The sequence below is a fragment of the Pipistrellus hanaki genome (genome assembly GCF_964339955.1).
Source record: "Pipistrellus hanaki genome assembly, chromosome: 18".
Classification (NCBI taxonomy): domain Eukaryota; kingdom Metazoa; phylum Chordata; class Mammalia; order Chiroptera; family Vespertilionidae; genus Pipistrellus; species Pipistrellus hanaki.
Window position 1 is genome coordinate 26,141,776 of NC_140520.1, and position 20,189 is coordinate 26,161,964.

General features: G+C 36.8%; 1 protein-coding gene across 2 annotated transcripts in view; it reads right to left on the reverse strand.

The window, feature by feature from the left end:
• Positions 1-18,874, reverse strand: part of RPS6KC1 (ribosomal protein S6 kinase C1) — a 117,031-nt gene extending 98,157 nt beyond the window's left edge. The window contains exons 1-3 of one of the 2 annotated variants that reach the window (XM_084865528.1): positions 18,623-18,874; positions 10,753-10,788; positions 4,051-4,171 (exon numbers count right to left, since the gene is read on the reverse strand). In XM_084865528.1, the coding sequence (XP_084721654.1) occupies positions 4,051-4,171; positions 10,753-10,788; positions 18,623-18,727 (262 nt within the window). In that variant the 5' untranslated portion in view covers positions 18,728-18,874. Of the gene's footprint in view, positions 1-4,050; positions 4,172-8,347; positions 8,384-10,752; positions 10,789-18,622 lie in introns of those variants that run through there. The other variant, XM_084865529.1, reaches the window with a different exon arrangement.
• Between the last annotated feature and the right edge of the window lie 1,315 nt (positions 18,875-20,189).

The following is a 20,189-nucleotide window of genomic DNA, read 5'->3' on the forward strand; positions in this document are numbered from 1 at the left end:
CCATGTATGACGCTGTTAGATCCCATGACAACATGCTTGTGAGAAAAAGGAGAATACACAACACCAGTGATCTGTTTTACAAGGTGACAGAAAGTATTCATACAATTTTTTTAATTATATATACAGTGTGAATGCTAATGAGGTACGTATTTCAAACATGACCATTTTTACCCTTCTCAGACCAGACTACCATTTGGCATTTGTCACATGCCATGTATCATACTGATGGCAATATAGGTTTAAAAAAATACAATTATTAGGAATAACATCATCACCTACTTAAACATTTCCAGTAGCTTTGCAAAATGTTAACTGAAAACTGAGGCACAAAGAGATTCCTAGTTATACTGCCCAATGCAAGGATTTGAAACCACTAAATAACTCAGCTCGTGTCTCCTGCTTATGGTGAAATGTCTACTTCCTGGTAATTGAAAGAAATGGTTTTACTGTATATTTTTTAATTAAATTTATTGGGGTAGCATTGGTTAATAACAGTACATAGATTTTCAGTGTATAATTCTTGATACATCATCTGTATATTGCATTGTGTGCCCACCACCCAAAGTCAAATCTTTTTATATCACCATATATTTACAAATATATGGAGCATGTCACAAATTTGCCTGTCACCCTGATGCAGGGGCCATTCTAATCTCCTCTGTATCATTCCAATTATAAGATGTGCTACTTAAGCTCAATGTATCTCATGCTCACAGGGAAATTTCTACTTCATAATGTTGGCAGCGATAATGACACCAGGCGTTAGGCCAGTGGAGTCGGACCAGATCTTGCATCAACAACTTTGGTATAAGATACTTGAGTTTTAGCTAGGAAATAATTCAGAACTAAGACTCAAGGTATAAGAGAAAGTTTATTTAGAAAGTCACAAAGGTAAAAGAAATAAGCAATAGAAGAAATAGGCTCAGGAAACAAGTTACAGAGGCAAAAGAAAGGCCCTTGTTGCTTAGGAGAAAGGTAAAGGTAACCCACCTGCAGGGAGAGGGTTTCGGGGGAGCTGTGGGCATGCTCCCAGGAGAGAGAGCCACACTGGGTCCTGGTCTTGAGGGTATTTATCTGGAGGGCTCAGGGGAAGTTTTCGATAGCATATTCACCTAGTGTGTCCTTACAGTGTCATGGACTCTAATGATTCATCAGCATCAGAGCAGGGGGTCACTGCAGCTGGTCCTGATATCCGCCATGGTATCGCCATTCTGGTTCTGCTGCTTTTCTGGGCCTGGAGCTAAACCACAACTGAGGCCAATCTGTTACCCCTAAGGGTTAATGCTTAAGGGAGTAGTAGTGCAAGGGCCTGGATGGGAGTCACATGAGGCCACTCCTCAGCCCCTTGTTCCTCCTCCCAGGAAGGCTACTGCGTGACTAGCAACACGTCAGGAGAGGAAAGATTAGGAGAGGGTCCGAACTGCATGACCAGCTATTTGAAAGGTCAGGGGGAGTAAACCACATGACCAGTGATATGCTAGGAGAAGAAAAGTTACCCTGGGGGCAAGGTCCTTGTTTTTCCAGTTTACCCATTACTAGTACCGGGGTCTTTCTGTCCTGGTGACTTTCTGTACCTGGCCTACCATCTTTGTTCCGCTCATGTCTGTCTGTCAACCACAATGATAACTAAAAGAAATTATTTTAGAGTTAGACCTGAATTCTTTCGGGCTTTTTTTCTATAAATTGGAAAATTTTGCAAATTAAAAAAACTGAAGGAAAATCAGTTGCTACATTGGTGAAATGTAGAATTGGAAAGAAAACAACTAACTCAGTCTGAAGGAGACACAGAAAACTTACTAAAAGAGGAGACATCTAAAAGTACGAAAGGTTAGCAAAACATTTCACAGTGGAATGGTGCAACACTAAAGAAAGAGATACAAGAGAGTATGTATGTTAGAGAAATGGTAAGCTGAACAACAGATGAATATGTTCAAATTAATATGTTATTAATATAAGTTTATTTATTAATATACGAGCTAACAATAACTGATAATGTGTCGAGCACTGAACTAGACACATACAAGATATAATCCTCAAAACAGGAAGGTACTATTCCTATCTTACCAATAAGAAAGAAGGTTCAGATGTTAACTTGTGTAAGATCACACTACAAGTAAATAGTGGATAGAAGGCCTGAGCCTAAAGCTATTTGATTCCAAAAGGTATGTTCTTTTCACTATAGTACTAGAACATTACACATCTGATGGTTCTGCAAATTACAACAGGTCTGTCTTTTGTTGCTGAGGCTCCTTTACTAAAATGTGAGAATAGTTCAAAAGACAGGTGATTAACCAACAAATCACTCCACATAACCACAGCTGCTACCTGCAGGGTTCACTGCAGTTATCAAGTATTACAAATGGACTGTACCATTCACTGAGAGTGATAAATTACTTCCTTATTAAGATTAATAAGAAACTTTCACTCTATAATATGTAAGAATGAGGAGAAAAGTTGAAGATAATCCATTAGCAACAAACAATAATGGCCAAGAACCAATTCGGAAGCCACTCCCTTTCACCAAGAGACAAGCTTATTGTTTTAAAACCCAGGCTGTGTCTCTTCCAACATTGAATTTAAAGATATGTGTGCACAGTTAAATTCAACAATTCAGAAGGTTTAAGGTAGAAAGTAAAAGTAGCCCTCCTCCCTCTGAGAGGTTTTGCACATTAAACAAATGTGTGTAGGTGTGTCTTCACACAAATACATAAGTTTATTTAAATATAGATGGGATCTTACTAAGCACATTGCTGGGCAATATTTGTTTCCTACATTTTAAAAATAGACCTTGGACATATTTCCATACCAGTATATTTAAAATTTTAGCTGAAGAATTCTATACATTGGCCAAATTATGGCACATTCATACAATCACATATTGTGTAAATACAATGTTCAGTATTCTATTGAAAATGCTGCAAGGCACACCCATGAACATGTATATATGTGTGTGCACAAATTTGTGTGTGCATGTAAGTATTCTCAAAACATGGTCCAGGGACTTCTGAGGATTCCCTAAGAGCCTTAAAAGAGATCAGCAAGGTCAAAGCAATTTTCATAATGTGGTTGCATTTTTCACCACACTGACATTTGCACTGATATCTAAAACCAATGGCAGTAAAACTGCTGGCCTCTTAGCAGGAATCAAGACAATGGCACCAAACTACTCTTACTACTAATCATCATATTCTTTACTGCCACTCACCCGTAGTAAAATTTCTTTAAGTGCCAGTTTCACTTAAGAATGTACTTGATGCCGAAAACGGTTTGGCTCAGTGGTAGAGCGCCGGTCTGCGGACTGAAAGGTCCCGGGTTCGATTCCGGTCAGGGGCATGTACGTTGGTTGTGGGCACATCCCCGGTGGGGGGGGTGCAGGAGGCAGCTGGTCAGTGTTTCTCTCATCGACATTTCTAGTTCTCTCTCTCTCTCCTCCTCTCTGTAAAAAAATCAATAAAAATATATATTTTAAAAAAAAAAAAAAAAGAGAGAATGTACTTGATAACGCAGAAAACTTTCTAATTTTATTTATTAAATCTCAACCCTTGAGATCATTTCTTTTTTAAAATCTGTGGGGGTGGGGAGAAATAAGTTGTAACTAAAGAGACTTGCTATCCAAGTCTAAATATAGGTTGGGTTTGTGGTTTGTTTGTTTTTTAATTTCCTTTAGAGATCTACGATATTAACAACATTTTATATTATATGATAAATGGGCTAACATTTGCAAGAAACATACAAAGTATAGACATTAAAAAGTCAGTACTAGAAGAGTAATTCAACATCATCTTTTCTTAGGTTCTCACACATTTTTTACTTGATTGGCTGGAGTTGCTGTGCTGCTGTTTCATGGAAAGAGGAGTAAATGTGCTCTGAGTTAAAAAAAAAAAAAAACTATACCAAGAACATGAAAACAACTTCAGACACCTGATGCTTGCTACATGATATGAATTATTGTAATAAATAATGGGGCCTCTGACTTCATGGCACAGTATTTCAGCATATATGCATAACTAGCTAATCATCAAAAACCACAAAGTCAAAATAATCACTTACCAAACACTTTTCCTTTAGCAAATGGAGGAAACAATTCTGAATGTCGAAATAAGTTTTTGTGAATTTGCCATAGTTCTTTGTGTAGTTTCTTAAAGTCACTGTATCTCTTCCACACGATTATCTAAAGAGAGAGAAAAAATGTGTATCTAGGTTCAGATATCTGAACATAATTGTTTCATTAGTATTCAAAATTGTCATGCCAAGAAAAACAAGTGTTTGTTCTAACCAATATGGTTAACTGTCTAAAATTAACTAATATTTGCTTTAAAAATATAGAAACAGCAATTTTTCTTCCAAATGTCCTGTCTTAACTTTTAGTAAGTACTGTCTTATTCAAACTGGAAAAACATTCAGCATGGTACAAAATCTCATTTAACCTCTTCAAAATCCAATTACTATTGGCCATGGAAATGAGCTAGATGTCAAAATATATATATTCTGTCTCAAAAACAGCATATTTATAGACACAAAATATTTTAGACAATTTTTAAATACAAAGTACATACTCAGCATTTGTTAAAAGGATAAACAAAGAGAATAACACTGAGGGGGAAATAACTATGTAGCAAGTAATTAACATGAACTTTTTTATTTCATAAATCTCAATTTAAAGTAGTAATAAGATTTCTGGAAGCGAGGTGAATCTTGATCAGAATACCATTAAAAGTAGTATATTTCAAAAACAATATTCATTTAGATTATACAACATATAAAAAGTAAATACACCTTCATTAGTTTTAATTATTATTTAACTTCATTCAGATTACATTAGGAAAAAAATGTTATAAAGGAAAAGGATTTGAACATGGCCTTGATATCACTGATTCACCCCTCAGTCTCCACAAAATAAGTAAACTACATTTTAAATTCCATCACCTAGTATATTGGGGCCTTTGCTAAAAAAAAAAAAAAAAAAAAAAAAAAAAAAAAAAACTCCTTACCTCAGTTCTAACAAAGTCAATATTAAAAATTTACTCTATGTATGTGTGAAATTCTTCACTAAACTTTGTCAAGCTACCAAAAATTCAACCATGATAAATAAATTACTTGTTTCTAACACAGTGGGCTAATCCTAGGGGGCTAATCAGACTGCCACGTGAATTAATTTAAGTAAGCATCCCTCCTTATGGGGGGAATAGAGGGGTAATGGTATATGTACAAAGATAATAATTTAATTTAAAAAATAAAAAAATAAAAAGCATCCCTCCTGATGCTTCCTTTTGTTCATTTACTCAACAACAAAAATAGTCAAAAAAACAAGTATTCCACGGCCCTACTTTGTGCTAGGTACTGTGTAGGCACAAAAAAATGAAGAAATGAGAAACAACCCTGCCCTCAAAGCATTCCCCTCTAGTGAGGAAGATAAGCCATCACAGTAAGCACATCACAAGACAGCAGCACGATCAATGCCAGAGGGCAGCCCAGGGCGATATGTAAGGAGCACCTCCACCAGGTTTGATCTTTAGGCTTCACAGAAAGTATTACCTTAGGTGAGTGACCTAAAGGGAAGTAGTGATGAGACCAACAAAAATAAAGATGGAAAGAACGGGTTGAAGATGAAGTTTTTAAAAGGAGAACGATGCCAAATCTAATTACTAGAATTTTAGCTTTGCAACTGGATAAATGTGATACTATTCCCTAACGTGAAAGGCCAAGGGAGAAAAAGCTGTTTGGCGATAAGAACGAAGTTCAACTGTAGACACATTTAATTTAGGTACTTGTGACGCATCTAACTGGAGATGTCCCATAGGGTGGAGGGTTTGTGGTTCAAGAGCAAGAACTAAGCAAGATGTGTTCATTTCACTCAGTAAAGATTGCTCAGTGTCTGTAATGAGATGAGGAGCCTAACAACTGAATGATAGGGAACTTGAACACCAAGGGGCCTGCCAGAAGTAAGGAAAAGACCACCAAGTGCAGAGTAAGTGTTTAAAAAGCTTGCCTATGCCGTGAGAGAGGGTACATAGATGGAAGAAGAAATTTTATTTTAAAATGGAAGTGAATGTGACAAATGCTGAGGGCAAAGAACCAACAGTTCCAGTAAAAGACAAAGTAAGAGGAATTGAGAGAGCCAGCCCAATACTTGAAAAGCAAAAGTCCATGGAATAGTAAAATTATAGTGATTTTAATTTTCCTATTTAGTGCTTCTCTATAGTTTTTAATTTTAATACATGGACATAATTCTGCCATGGAAAAAAACAATGTTACTTTCATATTTTTTAAAATAGATCAAATTATGGTGGTACCACTATGCCAAAGGGCTTAAGGAGAAAATGAGTGACTGACTTGTAAAAGTAATCTTACATAAGGTAAATGTAAAGCCATATAAACTAGAAATTAGAGCTATTCAAAAGACTATAGAGCTCATGGAAACAAATCTGAAGATAAAATGTATATTCTAGTTAGGGTCACTGTAAAATGAAAACAGAGTAATTTAAGGGGCAAAAATTAAGTTAGTCATAATCTATATATATAAAAGCCTAATATGCTAAGTGTCCAACTGAGCAGTCAACTAAATGGTCAACCACTTGACCAGTCGCTATGATGTGCACTGACCACCAGGGGCAGGTGCTCAGACTGGTAGGTTAGCTTGCTGCTGGTGTCAGGCCTATCTGGACTGGGCAAGACAGTCCAGATTGGCCCTGATTGCTGGCCAGGCAGAGTAACACCACACGTGCATGAGTTCATGTACTGGGCCTCTAGTAATGATAATAATACCATGGTAAATAACCAGTAGATTGTCAGAGAAAGAATAAGAACCACCTCCACAAGGTGAGAATCTGTGTTTCTTCACTATGTCCTCTAATTTATTTCCTCACATAATCCTTATTCTCACACTACAACTTTAGTACTAAATGACCTAAGAACAAATGTAAAACCTCAAAAAATGCAAGAAACCAAAGCATCACAAAATGTCACCATTTACTGACTCTTTTTCTTCTTACTCCTTTTAAGTTTGGACATTTCTAGAAATCTTAAAAATGGAAAAGTAAACAGAAGCACACTCCCATTATATCAATAAGTATAAATGTTTATAATTAGACTATACATAGGCCCAACAGATACATGCAAAAAATTATTTCTCTAATAATCAAATTTTTCCCATTATAGAAAAAAATCAAGGGGAGTGGGTGGAGGTGTGAGAGGACATAGATGGATTAAATGGTAATGGGGAAAAATAAAATGAAATGAAATAAAAATCACTGTACAATAGCTATTGCTGTATTGAACCATTTCTGCAGAAATTTCTTATTCATTAGCTATGAGTAAAATTCTTCAAATAGCAATTTAATGACAATCATATATAGACTACAAATTTAATAAAAGCTTATTAAAAACATTCCCTTATTTTTACATTAAAAAGTTTAAGATAACTTCATTTAATGATATCAAAAACCGTTAGATCTCTTATATGCTACAAAACCACTCAATTCAATTAACTTTTCCTTTTTACTCTTCCATAGTACTAGAACCTGCTGGATCATCTACCATACTATTGCTTATTAATTTTCTTTCCCTTGACACATTTCTGACACCAGTAAAATTTACCACCTACAGAGAGACAGAGCCAGGCAGGTTACTTTTTTTAAAGGGTGGGAGAGGGAGGGCATTTTTCCACCTCTCTCTTTACTTGATACAAGTATTCATGCCCTAGAGACTCTTCTGAACAAGAGGCCACATTGACTATTGATGTGCCCCCTCAGATTCATCTATGTTGCTCTTAATAAATAAAAATTAAGAGAAAAAGTTTAACAGATAAGAAAAAAAAAGCTGATAATTTTAAAATTATTTATTCCATGTTAATATTTAAGCATTATTGGGAAGAAAACACTACATGTGCTAAGGTAGGTAGGTAGGTATATATTTATATATAAACAAACAGCAAAGTTTCTCATTTTATAAGAATAGCATAATTTTAGCCCTTTATTTGGTTAGATTAAGTATACATTGACTAATCCTCAATAGTCTTGAAAAGTCTAAATTCTAAAGCAATAACTAAATTAATCAGTTAACAGAAAGAGAAAGGAAAAGAAAAGGAAATGGAAACAAATTTAGTAGGTGATTCCTCTCCTAATGAGAAACCCAACGTTTAAATGAAACATATGGGAAACTAAAAAGTATTGTTATAATTTTGAGGTTATTCTATATTTTAAAAAGCTAGATAGACAGAAGACATGGTTGTTTTGGGTTGTTGTTGTTTGTTTGTTTATTGTTGTTGTTTTTTTGTGTGTTTGTGTGTGTGTGTTTTAAAGCATTTCTAACAAAGGACCATGCAATCATCTAACTAAAGGACACTTACAAGAGTTTTCTGATGAATGGTTCACCAACAGTTGTTATTATAAAAGAGTTTTCCCAAAAAAAGGATTAAGGAAATGGCAGAGAGTATGTTCATGATAGGTTGGTTCAGGATTCTCCCTGAAAAAGGGGAACATCAAGCTACAAACTACAGCATAGCAATCAGACAATATTTCAAAAGAAACACAACCCATTTTCAGGTTTAACAGAGTTGTAAATTTTCAAAAGCAGAAATCCCTGACATTGACTACTAATTCAACATTCTAAAGAATTCTAAATCCTAAAGATCAGTTCATACTAATCAGCTGACACTTAAGTAGAGAAAGTACTTCAATCAATGGTGCAATAATTTTCTCTGCCATTTTAGAAGGATAGATATATAGATACATCTTCTTTTCTTCCAAAATAACATTACAATAGTATCTTCATGTCTATTGAGGATAGGGGATGTAGGGAGGAGTTAGATATCTTAAAACCCTAGGAAAATAATAAGGAATCTTTTAAAAATATATCCTTTATTGGCCGAAGCCGGTTTGGCTCAGTGGATAGAGCGTCGGTCTGCGGACTGAAAGGTCCCAGGTTCGATTCCGGTCAAGGGCATGTACATTGGTTGCGGGCACATCCCCGGTAGGGGGTGTGCAAGAGGCAGCTGGTCAATGTTTCTCTCTCATCGACGTTTCTAGCTCTCTATCTCTCTCCCTTCCTCTCTGTAAAAAATCAATAAAATATATTTAAAAAAAAAATATATATATATATATATATATATATATATATATATATATATCCTTTATTGAACTATTTTTAACCATCAGAGAAAAAACAAATACCATATTAGATATAGTAAGAATGGTAATGAATAAAAGTCAAAATATATCCTAAATCTGATGTCACATACACAAACCAACCAGTACCAAACAATCAACTTAAATATATGAATCAAGCCAGATTTTTATTTAAGGAATAGTGGGGCTTGTGGCTAAATCGAAAACATATACCCCACTTAAAGATATTAAAATTCAATTTAAGAAAAGAAAAGAAAAACACTGTTGAAGAATCAAGACTGCTCATTTATCCTGTTTCTTTAGTAAGAAGAAAAAAAAATCCCTAACATGCTATGTCCTTCTAATCTGAGTGAAAATGAGATCAAGGTGATCACTTTGGAAGGTATATAAGTGTCTAAGCCAGGGGTCCTCAAACTTTTTAAAGTGGGGGCCAGATCACGGTCCCTCAGAGAGCTGGAGGGCCGGACTATATGAACTACTAATTCCTACTGTAACACCTCGGCTGCGCTCACTGCCCAAAAAACCTGGCGGGCCGGATCAGACTCCTCTGCGGGCCGCATGTGGCCCGCGGGCCGTAGTTTGAAGACCCCTGGCGCATTATGTTGTGCACCTGAAACTAATATAATATTGTATTAAACATATAAAACTGTATCAACTGTAATTATACAATAAATAAATTTTTTTAAAGAAAATGAACAAGCACTAATATGAATTTTAAAACTGTTAAAATAACTAAGCTTTTCAGATAGGATTCTTAAGGTATATAAGTACAAAATAATAACAAATACAGAACCACAGTTTTAAGCAAAATCATAACAAACTGGTATCATTTTAGAGAGAGGGAGAGTCGGCAAAAGAAACTTAGCATCTACAAAATTTAAAAAAGAAACATCTACACCCAAAGCAGTTTTTCAAGATGTCAACATATCAACTCAATATAAAAATGGGAGCAGACAGAAACCCACAATTTAATATAATAATCTTTAAAATTAATACTAGTTACCAAATACTTTTCAAGTTTATATTAAATAGGCATCATAATTTAGAAATAGGTAAATAGGAGCCCTTAACTAATATTGAAATCTGATGAGTATGAGAAAAATTATCACATTATTAAATAGCACTATAATTCCTAAAAAATCTTATTTTTAAAATTTACCATCAACTGAAATCTAACACATATACAATACATCTAAATAATCCTCAAATTCTTAGTCATATAACTTAAAACCTACGACAACTTAGAATATACTTAATAGGTCTGAACTAGGACACTTCTGCTACTGTATTGTGAGCTGAAGACAACCTCCACACAAACATACAAATACAAAGACTGAGAAACACCCTAGCTGGGTTAGCTTAGTGAACAGAGTGTCAGCTTGTGTACTGAAAGGTCGCGGGTTCGGTTCCAATCAAGGGCACATGCGGCATGCAGGAGGCAGCCTATTAACGATTCTCTCTCATCATTGATGTTTCCATCTCTCTCTCCCTCTCCCTTCCTCTCTGAAATCAATGAAAAAATATATATATTTTTTTTAAAAAAGACTGACAATTCAATTTGCTCAATCAGGCATTTAGTTAAATTTTTGTCAAATACATAAAATAAAATCTTCATATAACATGTTACCTCCTGGACATCCTCTGGATTTCTTCGTGAAATAACCTGAAACAAAACATACACAGAAATATCTCATTATTATCAAAATTTAAGATTCCACATTTGTATACTTTCAATAGTATTTGTATAAAATTTCAATTTGCTTAAAGACTAAGGAACTAGTCCTAGCCAGTTTTGCTCAGTGGGTAGAGCATCGATCGGCCTGCAGACTGAAGGGTCCTGGGTTCGATTCCAGTCAAGGGCAGGCTCAGTTGCAGGCTCCCGGCCCTGGTCAGGGGCATGCAGAAGGCAATCAATCGATGTGTCTGACTCTCTCACATCTCACATCAGTATTTCTCTTTGTCTCTCCCTCACCCTTCCACTCTCTCTAAAAATCAATGGAAAAAATATCCTTGGATAAGAATTTTTTTAAAAAAAAGAAGGAAATAACATATTATGTCACTTACACAGAACTCAGCTATATAACTTCACTATCTGAAACACATACTAAAAAATCCAGCAAAAAGGCAACTGAAATAAAGTACAAATACTAATGTTCATGTATTACATTTGCACGAGAATGCCTCCGCCTTCACTTTCATTTGACATTATTCTACCAAACTTCTCAACCTCCCTATAAATTAAAAATATATAAAGCAGCTGCAAATGGACAAAATATACAGGGATTGCTCTGGATTATTTCTTACAATTGGAAGTGAATCTACAACCAGCTCAATAAAAATTTCAATGAAAAAAAAATACAGCCACAATCCTCAGACACACCAATATCTATGAGAAGTAATCACTGATCTCCTAATGGTGAAGAAAATAAAAGTATTGATAGCTTATATAAAAGATTATAATCAGCATTCAAGGACAATGCTATCTTCATTCTCTGAGCAAAGAGGCGGAGGAAGGATTCTTTCATATTCCTCTAATTATAAAAGCCAAAAAGTCTAACACCATTTACAAAGATTTCCTCACAAAACTAGAAAAGAGGAAGGTTGGGTGCCTAAGTCCTCAAAAAGCAACGTAGAGTGGGAAAAGCTCACATTAAATACATAATAACATCTATGTAAATGAAAATTCATGAGCTTGATGCTTCAATATGCATTTGGCAAAAACTAAAAGATATATAAAACACAAAAATGGTTGCCTATCGATGAAAGGAAGAAAAAAATTTGATAACTACTGACAGTACCATGAACTGGGGGACAAGGATCCACTCAACACTACTGCAATCCAAAGCAAAAACAGCAATATTCCACAAAACTCTGTCAACCATTAGATTTTATTTATTCTTTCACTTATTCAACAAATACTAGTGCCTACTCTGCAGGTAGGTTCTGAAGTATAATGGAGTATATGCCACTACACTATTAAAACATAATCACTTGCCAGATACCTTACCAAATTCAACCAAATGACACTCACTGTGAGGTGTTCAGTAGATCGGCATGTGTAATCTCACTTAAATAAGTTAAGAATGTGTCCTCTGACATGGACACCAAAACAAAGGGGTTAGAATAACATGGGCTGAACCCAGATGTCCATTAGTAACAACTCTTTCTAACTATGTAATTCTCTTCAGCAAAACTGATGAAAAATGAGAATACCAACCAGAAATCTGAAATTAGAATCTGACCATATTGAAAATGAACTAAGTTGAACTCTGAGACCCAGCTATTTATAACTGTTAATACTATATTAGCAATGATTTCAACAAGTAATATCAACTCTAAAATAAAAATACAACATTCACTCTGATAAAGACTGTTACTACTTTATAATTTTTTTCTGAGGTGAATTTCAATAGTTTGTCACAACATTCAGCCAACAAATTCCATAAAAGTTGTAATTTAAAGCAATTTCATTTAAAGTTCATAAATTTCTGTTGCAAGCATAACTACCAATGGCTCAGTAAGTACTTACTTGAGAAGCATCGATAGATAGATGATTGATTGATAGATACATACAATAGATAGACAGATAGAAAGAATTTTATTGCCAAGTAATCTTAAAAAGTATTACCCTAAAGCAGTGCTTCACAAACCACACTGCATGGAATACGGGTATTCTTTAAAATCAGTGATGTCAAAAGACTAATGATGAACTCAATCTACCTTTGTTTAAAAAAGAAACACATCGTACATTATGATGCCTTGTAAATCTCCAAAAGGAAGCTATACAGTATTTCCCAAGGTCATCTATCCACTCAAGTTTCTATTTTTATCATGTTTTTTATTTTTTTATTTAGTGTGACACCTACTAAATTTTGAACACAGTAGAACACTTCTATTTGAACACAAACAGAAGTTTGTGGTCCATCCACCTCTATTAATGTCAAAAGCAAATTCTCAATTTAGGAAAACAAATAGGATAACTATTTCTTACTTTGCTAAGAAATATTTTCCTTCATTCAGCATAACCCTGCCTCATAGGATGAGACAATCAAGGCCCAAGAGCATATAGTAACATACTAATACTAATAATATTAATCAACTAGAGGCTCAATGCACAAAAATTCGTGCAAGAGTAGGCCTTCGTTCCCCTCGCTGCTGGCACTAGCTTCCCTCTAGCCCCCGCTTCAACTGGAAGAACGTCAGGAATGACACTCGGAAGGATTCCAGACATCTGGTCTAATTAACATATTACCCTTTTATTATTATAGATAACAGGCAGTACTTGATCTCACAACTCTGTGATTATAAACAATGTGCTCTTTCAGGGACACAATTAAACCAGCCCTCCTAAACTTTAAAATCCCAAGGATGCGAGAAATATTCCAATTGTCTGTTAGGTAAATCCACTTTGTCTTTATAAAGAAATGCCAATCAAAAGCTGAAGAAGCACGCTGGCAGAACAGAAATAATTAAGAATGAAGGGTTTTGAATACTAGCTCTGGCACTAGCTATGAACTGCTTTTTCACCAGTTCCCTAATAAACAAACAAACAAAAAAATCTTAAAATGAGCCCTCTTGCCTATCCTTAAAACAAAGACCAGACTTTATAGCTAGGCCTACCCCAGGCCCATAGTAATCAACAGATCAAACTGTCATTAGATCCTCTCCAGTGTGCTAAATCATATTATCTACTTAACAAATATTTAATAAGAAGCTCAGAAACAATTTAGGAACTGCACTTCTGGGTATTTATCCAAAGAAACCCAAAACACTAAATCAAAAATACAGATCCATCCATATGTTCACTGCAGCATTATTTACAATAGCCACAATATGGAAGCAACCTAAGTGCCCATCAATAGATGAACAGATAAAGAAGTGATGCATATATTCAATGAAACATGACTCAGACATAAAAAAGGATGGTCATCTGCAACAACATGGAAAGGCCTAGAGGGTACTGTGCTGAGTGAAATAAATCAGACAGTGAAATAAGTCAGAGAAAGACAAATGCCATATGATTCCACTTATAAGTGGAATCTAAAAAGCAAAATAAACAAGCAAAATAGAATTAGATTCACAGATACAAAGAACATTTTGACGGTTGCCAGATGGGAGGAGGGTTGGGGGGATGGATGAAAAAGGTGAAGGGATTAAGAAGTACAAATTGGTAGTTACAGAATAGTCTTGGGGATGTAAAGTACAGCATAGGGAATATAGTCAATAATATTATAACTATGTATGGTGTCTGATAGGTACTGGATTTATCGGGGTGATCACTTTATAAGTTATATAAATGTCTAATCACTGGGTTATACAACTAAATATAATATTGTATGCTAACTGTAATTTTAAAATAAAATATTATTTTTTAAAGACAGTATTAAGCTACAGTTTACAAGGATATAAGCTGAGGAGGGAAGGCGGGGGGGGGGGGGGAGTTGGGGAAAACGAGTGGGTGGGAGGTAATCAACCAAAGACTATATATATATATATATATATATATATATATATATGCATAACCCATGGGCAGGGACAATTTGGTGGTGAAAGCCTGGGGCAGGCTGGAGGGAGTTAATGGGGGGAAAAGGGGGACATATATAATACTTTCAACAACAAAGATTTTTTTTAAAAAAAGACTTAGCATTAAGCTACAGTTTACAAGTATATATGCTATCAAGAGAAATAAAAGCACATGCCCATACAAATATTTGTATACAAATGTTCATAATAGCTGTCTTCATAACCAAAAACTGGAAGTGACCCAAATGTCCATCAACAGGTAAGCAGATTAATTGTAATATAACCATACAATGGAATATCAGTCAGCAATAAAAGAAAAGCAGACAACATACCTAGATGTATCGCAAATAATCATGCTAAGTTAAAGAAGCCACACCAAAAAGAAAAATGCATACTGTGTAATTTCAATTATTTAAAATTCTAGAATACACACCTGATCTATCACAGAAAGGCGACCAGAGGTTGCTTAAGACAGGGAATGGAGGTGACTGACTGCAAAGGAGCACCAGGGAGCTTCTGCCATGATGACTGTGGTGGTGCTTATACAACTACAGGGTGTTATGGCTGATAGCTCAATTTTGAAAATAAAATGTACTTTAATACACATTGCCTTTATAATTATTCAAAGTGTGTGTGTATATTATGGGGGACACCCAATATGTATATATTTGACCAAATTCATCAAACTGTATGTACACTTAAAATTGGTGAATTTTATTGTATATAAAGTATGCCTCCATATATACAAAATAAAGTCATAAAGCAACACTGCCTTTTTTACATAAAGGCATACCTTCTGCTTTCTATACTCATGGGAAGAATATAAGCAAGAACTACCATTCACTTATGTTGATGGGAAATCTGTATTACAGTATGAGAATTTTGTAAACTTAGCATGATGAAACAACCCAAAACTGCCTGTCTTCTTCAACTAAAGAATCAAAGAAACCTACAAAAGAATTTTCCAATTCTGAATAGAGGTACTTATTCTTGATAAAAATTAATAAGCAACAGAGTTTAACTAAGAAGTATGTTAACAAGCTTATAACTGGCCACAGGGTTCCAGAAAACTTTTTTTTTTTTTTTAAGTATAAAGGAGATTTAAGAAGATGCAAGAGCTTTTATGTTAACCAAAATTTAGTAAATTTAGATACTACTAGTGATTCTAATTTTACTCGTTCTTTATGAAGGATAACAACGAAGATTCTTTGTGAAGGAGTATAATTAGAATCAAGGATCAAAAATATAAAAATTATTCTTTAAAGCTGTAAGTAAATCAGTAGCAGGAAACATAGCGAAAACATTCCTAATTTTTATCTCATAAAGTTCTCTCAGGAGAATACTACTTACCTGGTTAATTCTCCTGAGGAAAGATGTTTTTCCTCCTTAAATCTCAAAAAAAATAACAAATATTTTACTTGTTTTATAATATTAAGTAGTTACTTTTTAAGTATATCTCCATGTTGACCCTCAAACATTAACATTACAATCTGTCACAAAAGCAATAAATGAGGACATAAAAATTTACAAGGAGAAAGGCAGTGTAAGCAGTTTTCTATTGTAGTTCAGATAACCACAGCAATGCGTAGCATTGCCTATTATATAGATTCGGTTAGTCCTGAGGCAATGTGCTACTTTGTGTTCTAATTTATGTGGTCGTAAAAGTTAGTGCAGTAAATAGTTCACAGCTTAAGAAAAGATACTTAAGAGCTGAATTGGGTTAACCCCTCCTTTTGTAAAGGAAGAATACAAGCAATTACCATACACAGTGTTTGCTATTCAGGTTCCAAACACATTTATACCTTCAAGCCTTTATGCCATAAAGTTTATGGCTCTCTCCCTTCTAGCTACCCTTCCATCTAAGACGCCCTCCCCTTTTCCCCCCACCTATCTGCGTTCTTCTCATCTTTCACCACCTGTCTTAATTGGTACACATTCCCAGGTCCCTTGAGCCAGAAGCAATCTCTGTCGTCTGAAATCCCACAGCTCTTTTCTATTCTCTGGTGGCATTTAACACTTTCTATCTTGTACTGGACTTCTTCAAAAAATCTATAAACTCTCTTCTATGAATATCCTTGAAAGAAGGTCCATGCTTTATTCAGCCTCTATCCCTTACAGTAGGGGTGTCGAACTCAATCAGAGAAGGGGCCAAAATCTAAAATCCAGCCTAAATCGCGGGCAGAATGGTTTACTGAACAGTCATAAACTGACAATGTCATAAACTGACAGCGGAGTGCAGTAATGACAGCGCGGTGCGGGCCACATTGCAAGGCCTGGCGGGCTGGATTTGGCCCGTGGGCCTTGTGTTTGACACATGTGCCTTACAGCATTTAGTGCCTGGAACTAAACTCTCACTGAGCGTGTTGCCTAGAATGGAGAGGAAAACATTCAACATTGTTTTTTAGACACTGTGTGCCTTGCACTGCCTTAGCTGTTATAAAAGGAAACAAATACCAATGATAAAGACCTATCCTAAATATACTAGAGACACAGACACATAACAGATTAAGACAATATAACTAGGGGGTTACAATAAGGGATGAACGAGGTGCTATAAGGGAAACATTATATATGTTGAAAACTGTTCTAATTCCATAAATTATATTAGGAAACTAAGTCTAGATGTTTGAAGGTCCCAATGCCTACAATGGTTTCAAAAGTTATATAATAAGGGCCCTTAATCTTAAAAAAAAAAAAAAAAAAAAAAAAAAAAAAAAAAACTTTTACACTACACCTATATAACAACTTCGTGTGCAAACAGGGAGTAGCAAATTTCCCTCTATTCTCAGTACAGCCGGGCCTGGTCTTATCTGTCAGCAAACTTGCTCATCCCACCTTCTGACATTTGTCTCAATTGTGCACCATTTCTATAAAACACATGCCGAGTTGCTCTCAAAGACCTACTTCCTGAGCTATCACACATGATTACTACATCCTCCAAATGTATACTGTGGTGTTACTACTATCTGTACCTCTCCTTTTTTTAAACAATCAATGGCAACGATAAAGTTCATTCTGAGCTTTTTATATAATTTGGAATTAGGCAGAAGTGGCCTCAAATCCCAGAAGTGCTACTGACTTGCAAAGCCGGGCAAGTTACAAAACATCCGGCAACCTCAGTTTCCTCATCATTAAAATTAGTAGTAACTTGGGTGATGTGTACAAAACGCCTAATACATATGCATACTCATCCACACACATACATGTAGACTTAACTTAATGTTACTATTCTTAATTTCCAAGAAGAGAGCTCCAGGTTGTCTTTAAAAGGAGGAGCAAGAGCGATTTTTAGCACCAAAGTGGGTACTAAAAATTGAACCCGTTTAACATAAAGGAGACTCGCAGCCTTTACATGTGCTCTCAAGACAGCTCATGGAATTTCTCCTATGCCTCCTACTGTACACCATGCAAACTCCGTGGACTTTCTCCTATGGCTCCTACTGTAAACCATGAAAAACTCAAAAGGTAAAAAGACAGGCGGAAAAGGTCCTAGGCTGTGACCCTAACATTGACATCCTCGAGAGAGTCCATGAGCCTCGGTGCAAACCATGACGCTGTACAAATGCCAGAGAGGAGAAAGGCCTAGGACATAAATAAAACCATTCAATCAATTACATCTTTCACCTGCGCATCCCTCAGAAGCAAGCAAAACCGCTTCTGCACGTTTCAGCCTCAGAAGAGAAAGTTCCAATGGGATGGGGGCTGAGTCATCCACGGAAAAAACCATCAACCTGTGCCCCTACCCGGGGACGGGGTGGGGGGACAACTCCGCCACCTTCCCCAGCGGAGTCCCCGAGCATCGCCCACTCCGCGCTCCCCGCGCCTTCCCCCCGTCCCCACCTCGGCACCAGGCGCCCCCAGTCCCACCCTCAGCTCCGAGCCGGGAGCAGGTGCCGCCACTCCCGGGTCCCCACCCCAGACCCCCGTCTCCCAGGTCAGGGATACCGCCCCCGCCTGTCACCGGCGGCACTCACCCGGGCGGTGACCTTATACACCGTGTAGCCCCGCGGGTGTCGCTGGGGCTCGGTGACAGTGTAGAAACGGGCCAGATCGGCACCCCGCTCCCGAGGAGAGGTCATCCTCCCTCCGCCGCAGCCGCCGCCGCCGCCGGCCGAGGAGCATCAGGGCGCCCGGCGCCGCGCTCCCGGGTCCCCAGCGGGCGAGGCAGCGGCTCCGCGGTGGGGGGCGGTGGCTCCGCCGCGGCGCCTGGGGCGGCGCACGGCTCTGCTTCCGGGTCGGCGGAGGAGCTTCCGGGTCAGGCTGCTGGGAGCGACCGGAGGGAGACTTTCTTTTAGATTTGGAACCACACCACCGGGCCCGGGTTTGGCAAGGAGGCGAGGGCCGTCCCTGCGGAGAACTGAGACGTCTCTCTACCGAGTCTGCTCGTGCGCTAGCTCCGTCACCTTCTAGATTTTGTGACAGCTGCTGTGACAGCCGCGACATCCGGTGACAGCTGGGACCCCCACACCCCCCTGCCCACCTGTGTACACAATTATTAAGGGGGCAGGGGAGGATGCCCTAGCCGAGCATCTTCTTTCCTTATCCACTCACGGTCTATCATTTTATTTATATTTTATATATTTTATTGATTTTTCACAGAGAGGAAGGGAGAGGGTCAGAGAATGAGAAACATCGACCAGCTGCCTCCTGCACACCCCCCACTGGGGATGTGCCCGCAACCAAGGTACATGCCCTTGACCGGAATCAAACCTGGGACCTTTCAGTCTGCAGTCCAATGCTCTATCCACTGAGCCAAACCGGTTTCGGCTAGACAAAGATTTTAAAGAAGCTATTTTAAATATTTTCAAAGAGCTAAAGGAAAACATGTCTAAACTGAACAAAACAAAACTGGCTCAAGAAAAAAAAACACATCTGAATAGGCCTATAACAAAACTATTGGATCAGTAATTAATGGTAATGATTGCACATTCTTGGGCATATACTAAAAATCACTGAATTGTACACTTTAAAATTGTTAAACTTATGAATGTTGTTATATAAATTTTATTTCAATTTTTTAAAAACAATGAGATGTGACCTTAGAACTATAACAATGGCTAAAGTTTAAAAAAAACTACCCAATATTGACAAGGACAGGAGCACCTGGAACTCTCATAAGTTGCCAGTGGGAATTCAAAATGATACAGTCACATTGGGAAACAGTTTAGCAGTTTCTTATAAACATAGGCTTAACAGATGTCACAGCAATCTCAATCCTAGGTACTTGAACTCAAGAGGAATGAAAATATATGTCCATATAAAGACCTATATAGGAATATTTTTAGCAGCTTTATTCATAATAGCCTGATGCCACCTAAGAGTCTGGTCTCAGAATGACTAAAGGTAAAAATACTGATTATAATAGCAATTTCACTCCTGGACATATATATATGTCCAAGAATAGTGAGTAGGTATATCCATTAACAAAAGATATATTAAAACGTTCTAAGCACTATTGTTCATAAGGTCAAAAAATTTGACACAACCCAAGTGTCAATCAGCAGTAAAATGGATAAGTTAAATGTGATATAAAATCATATT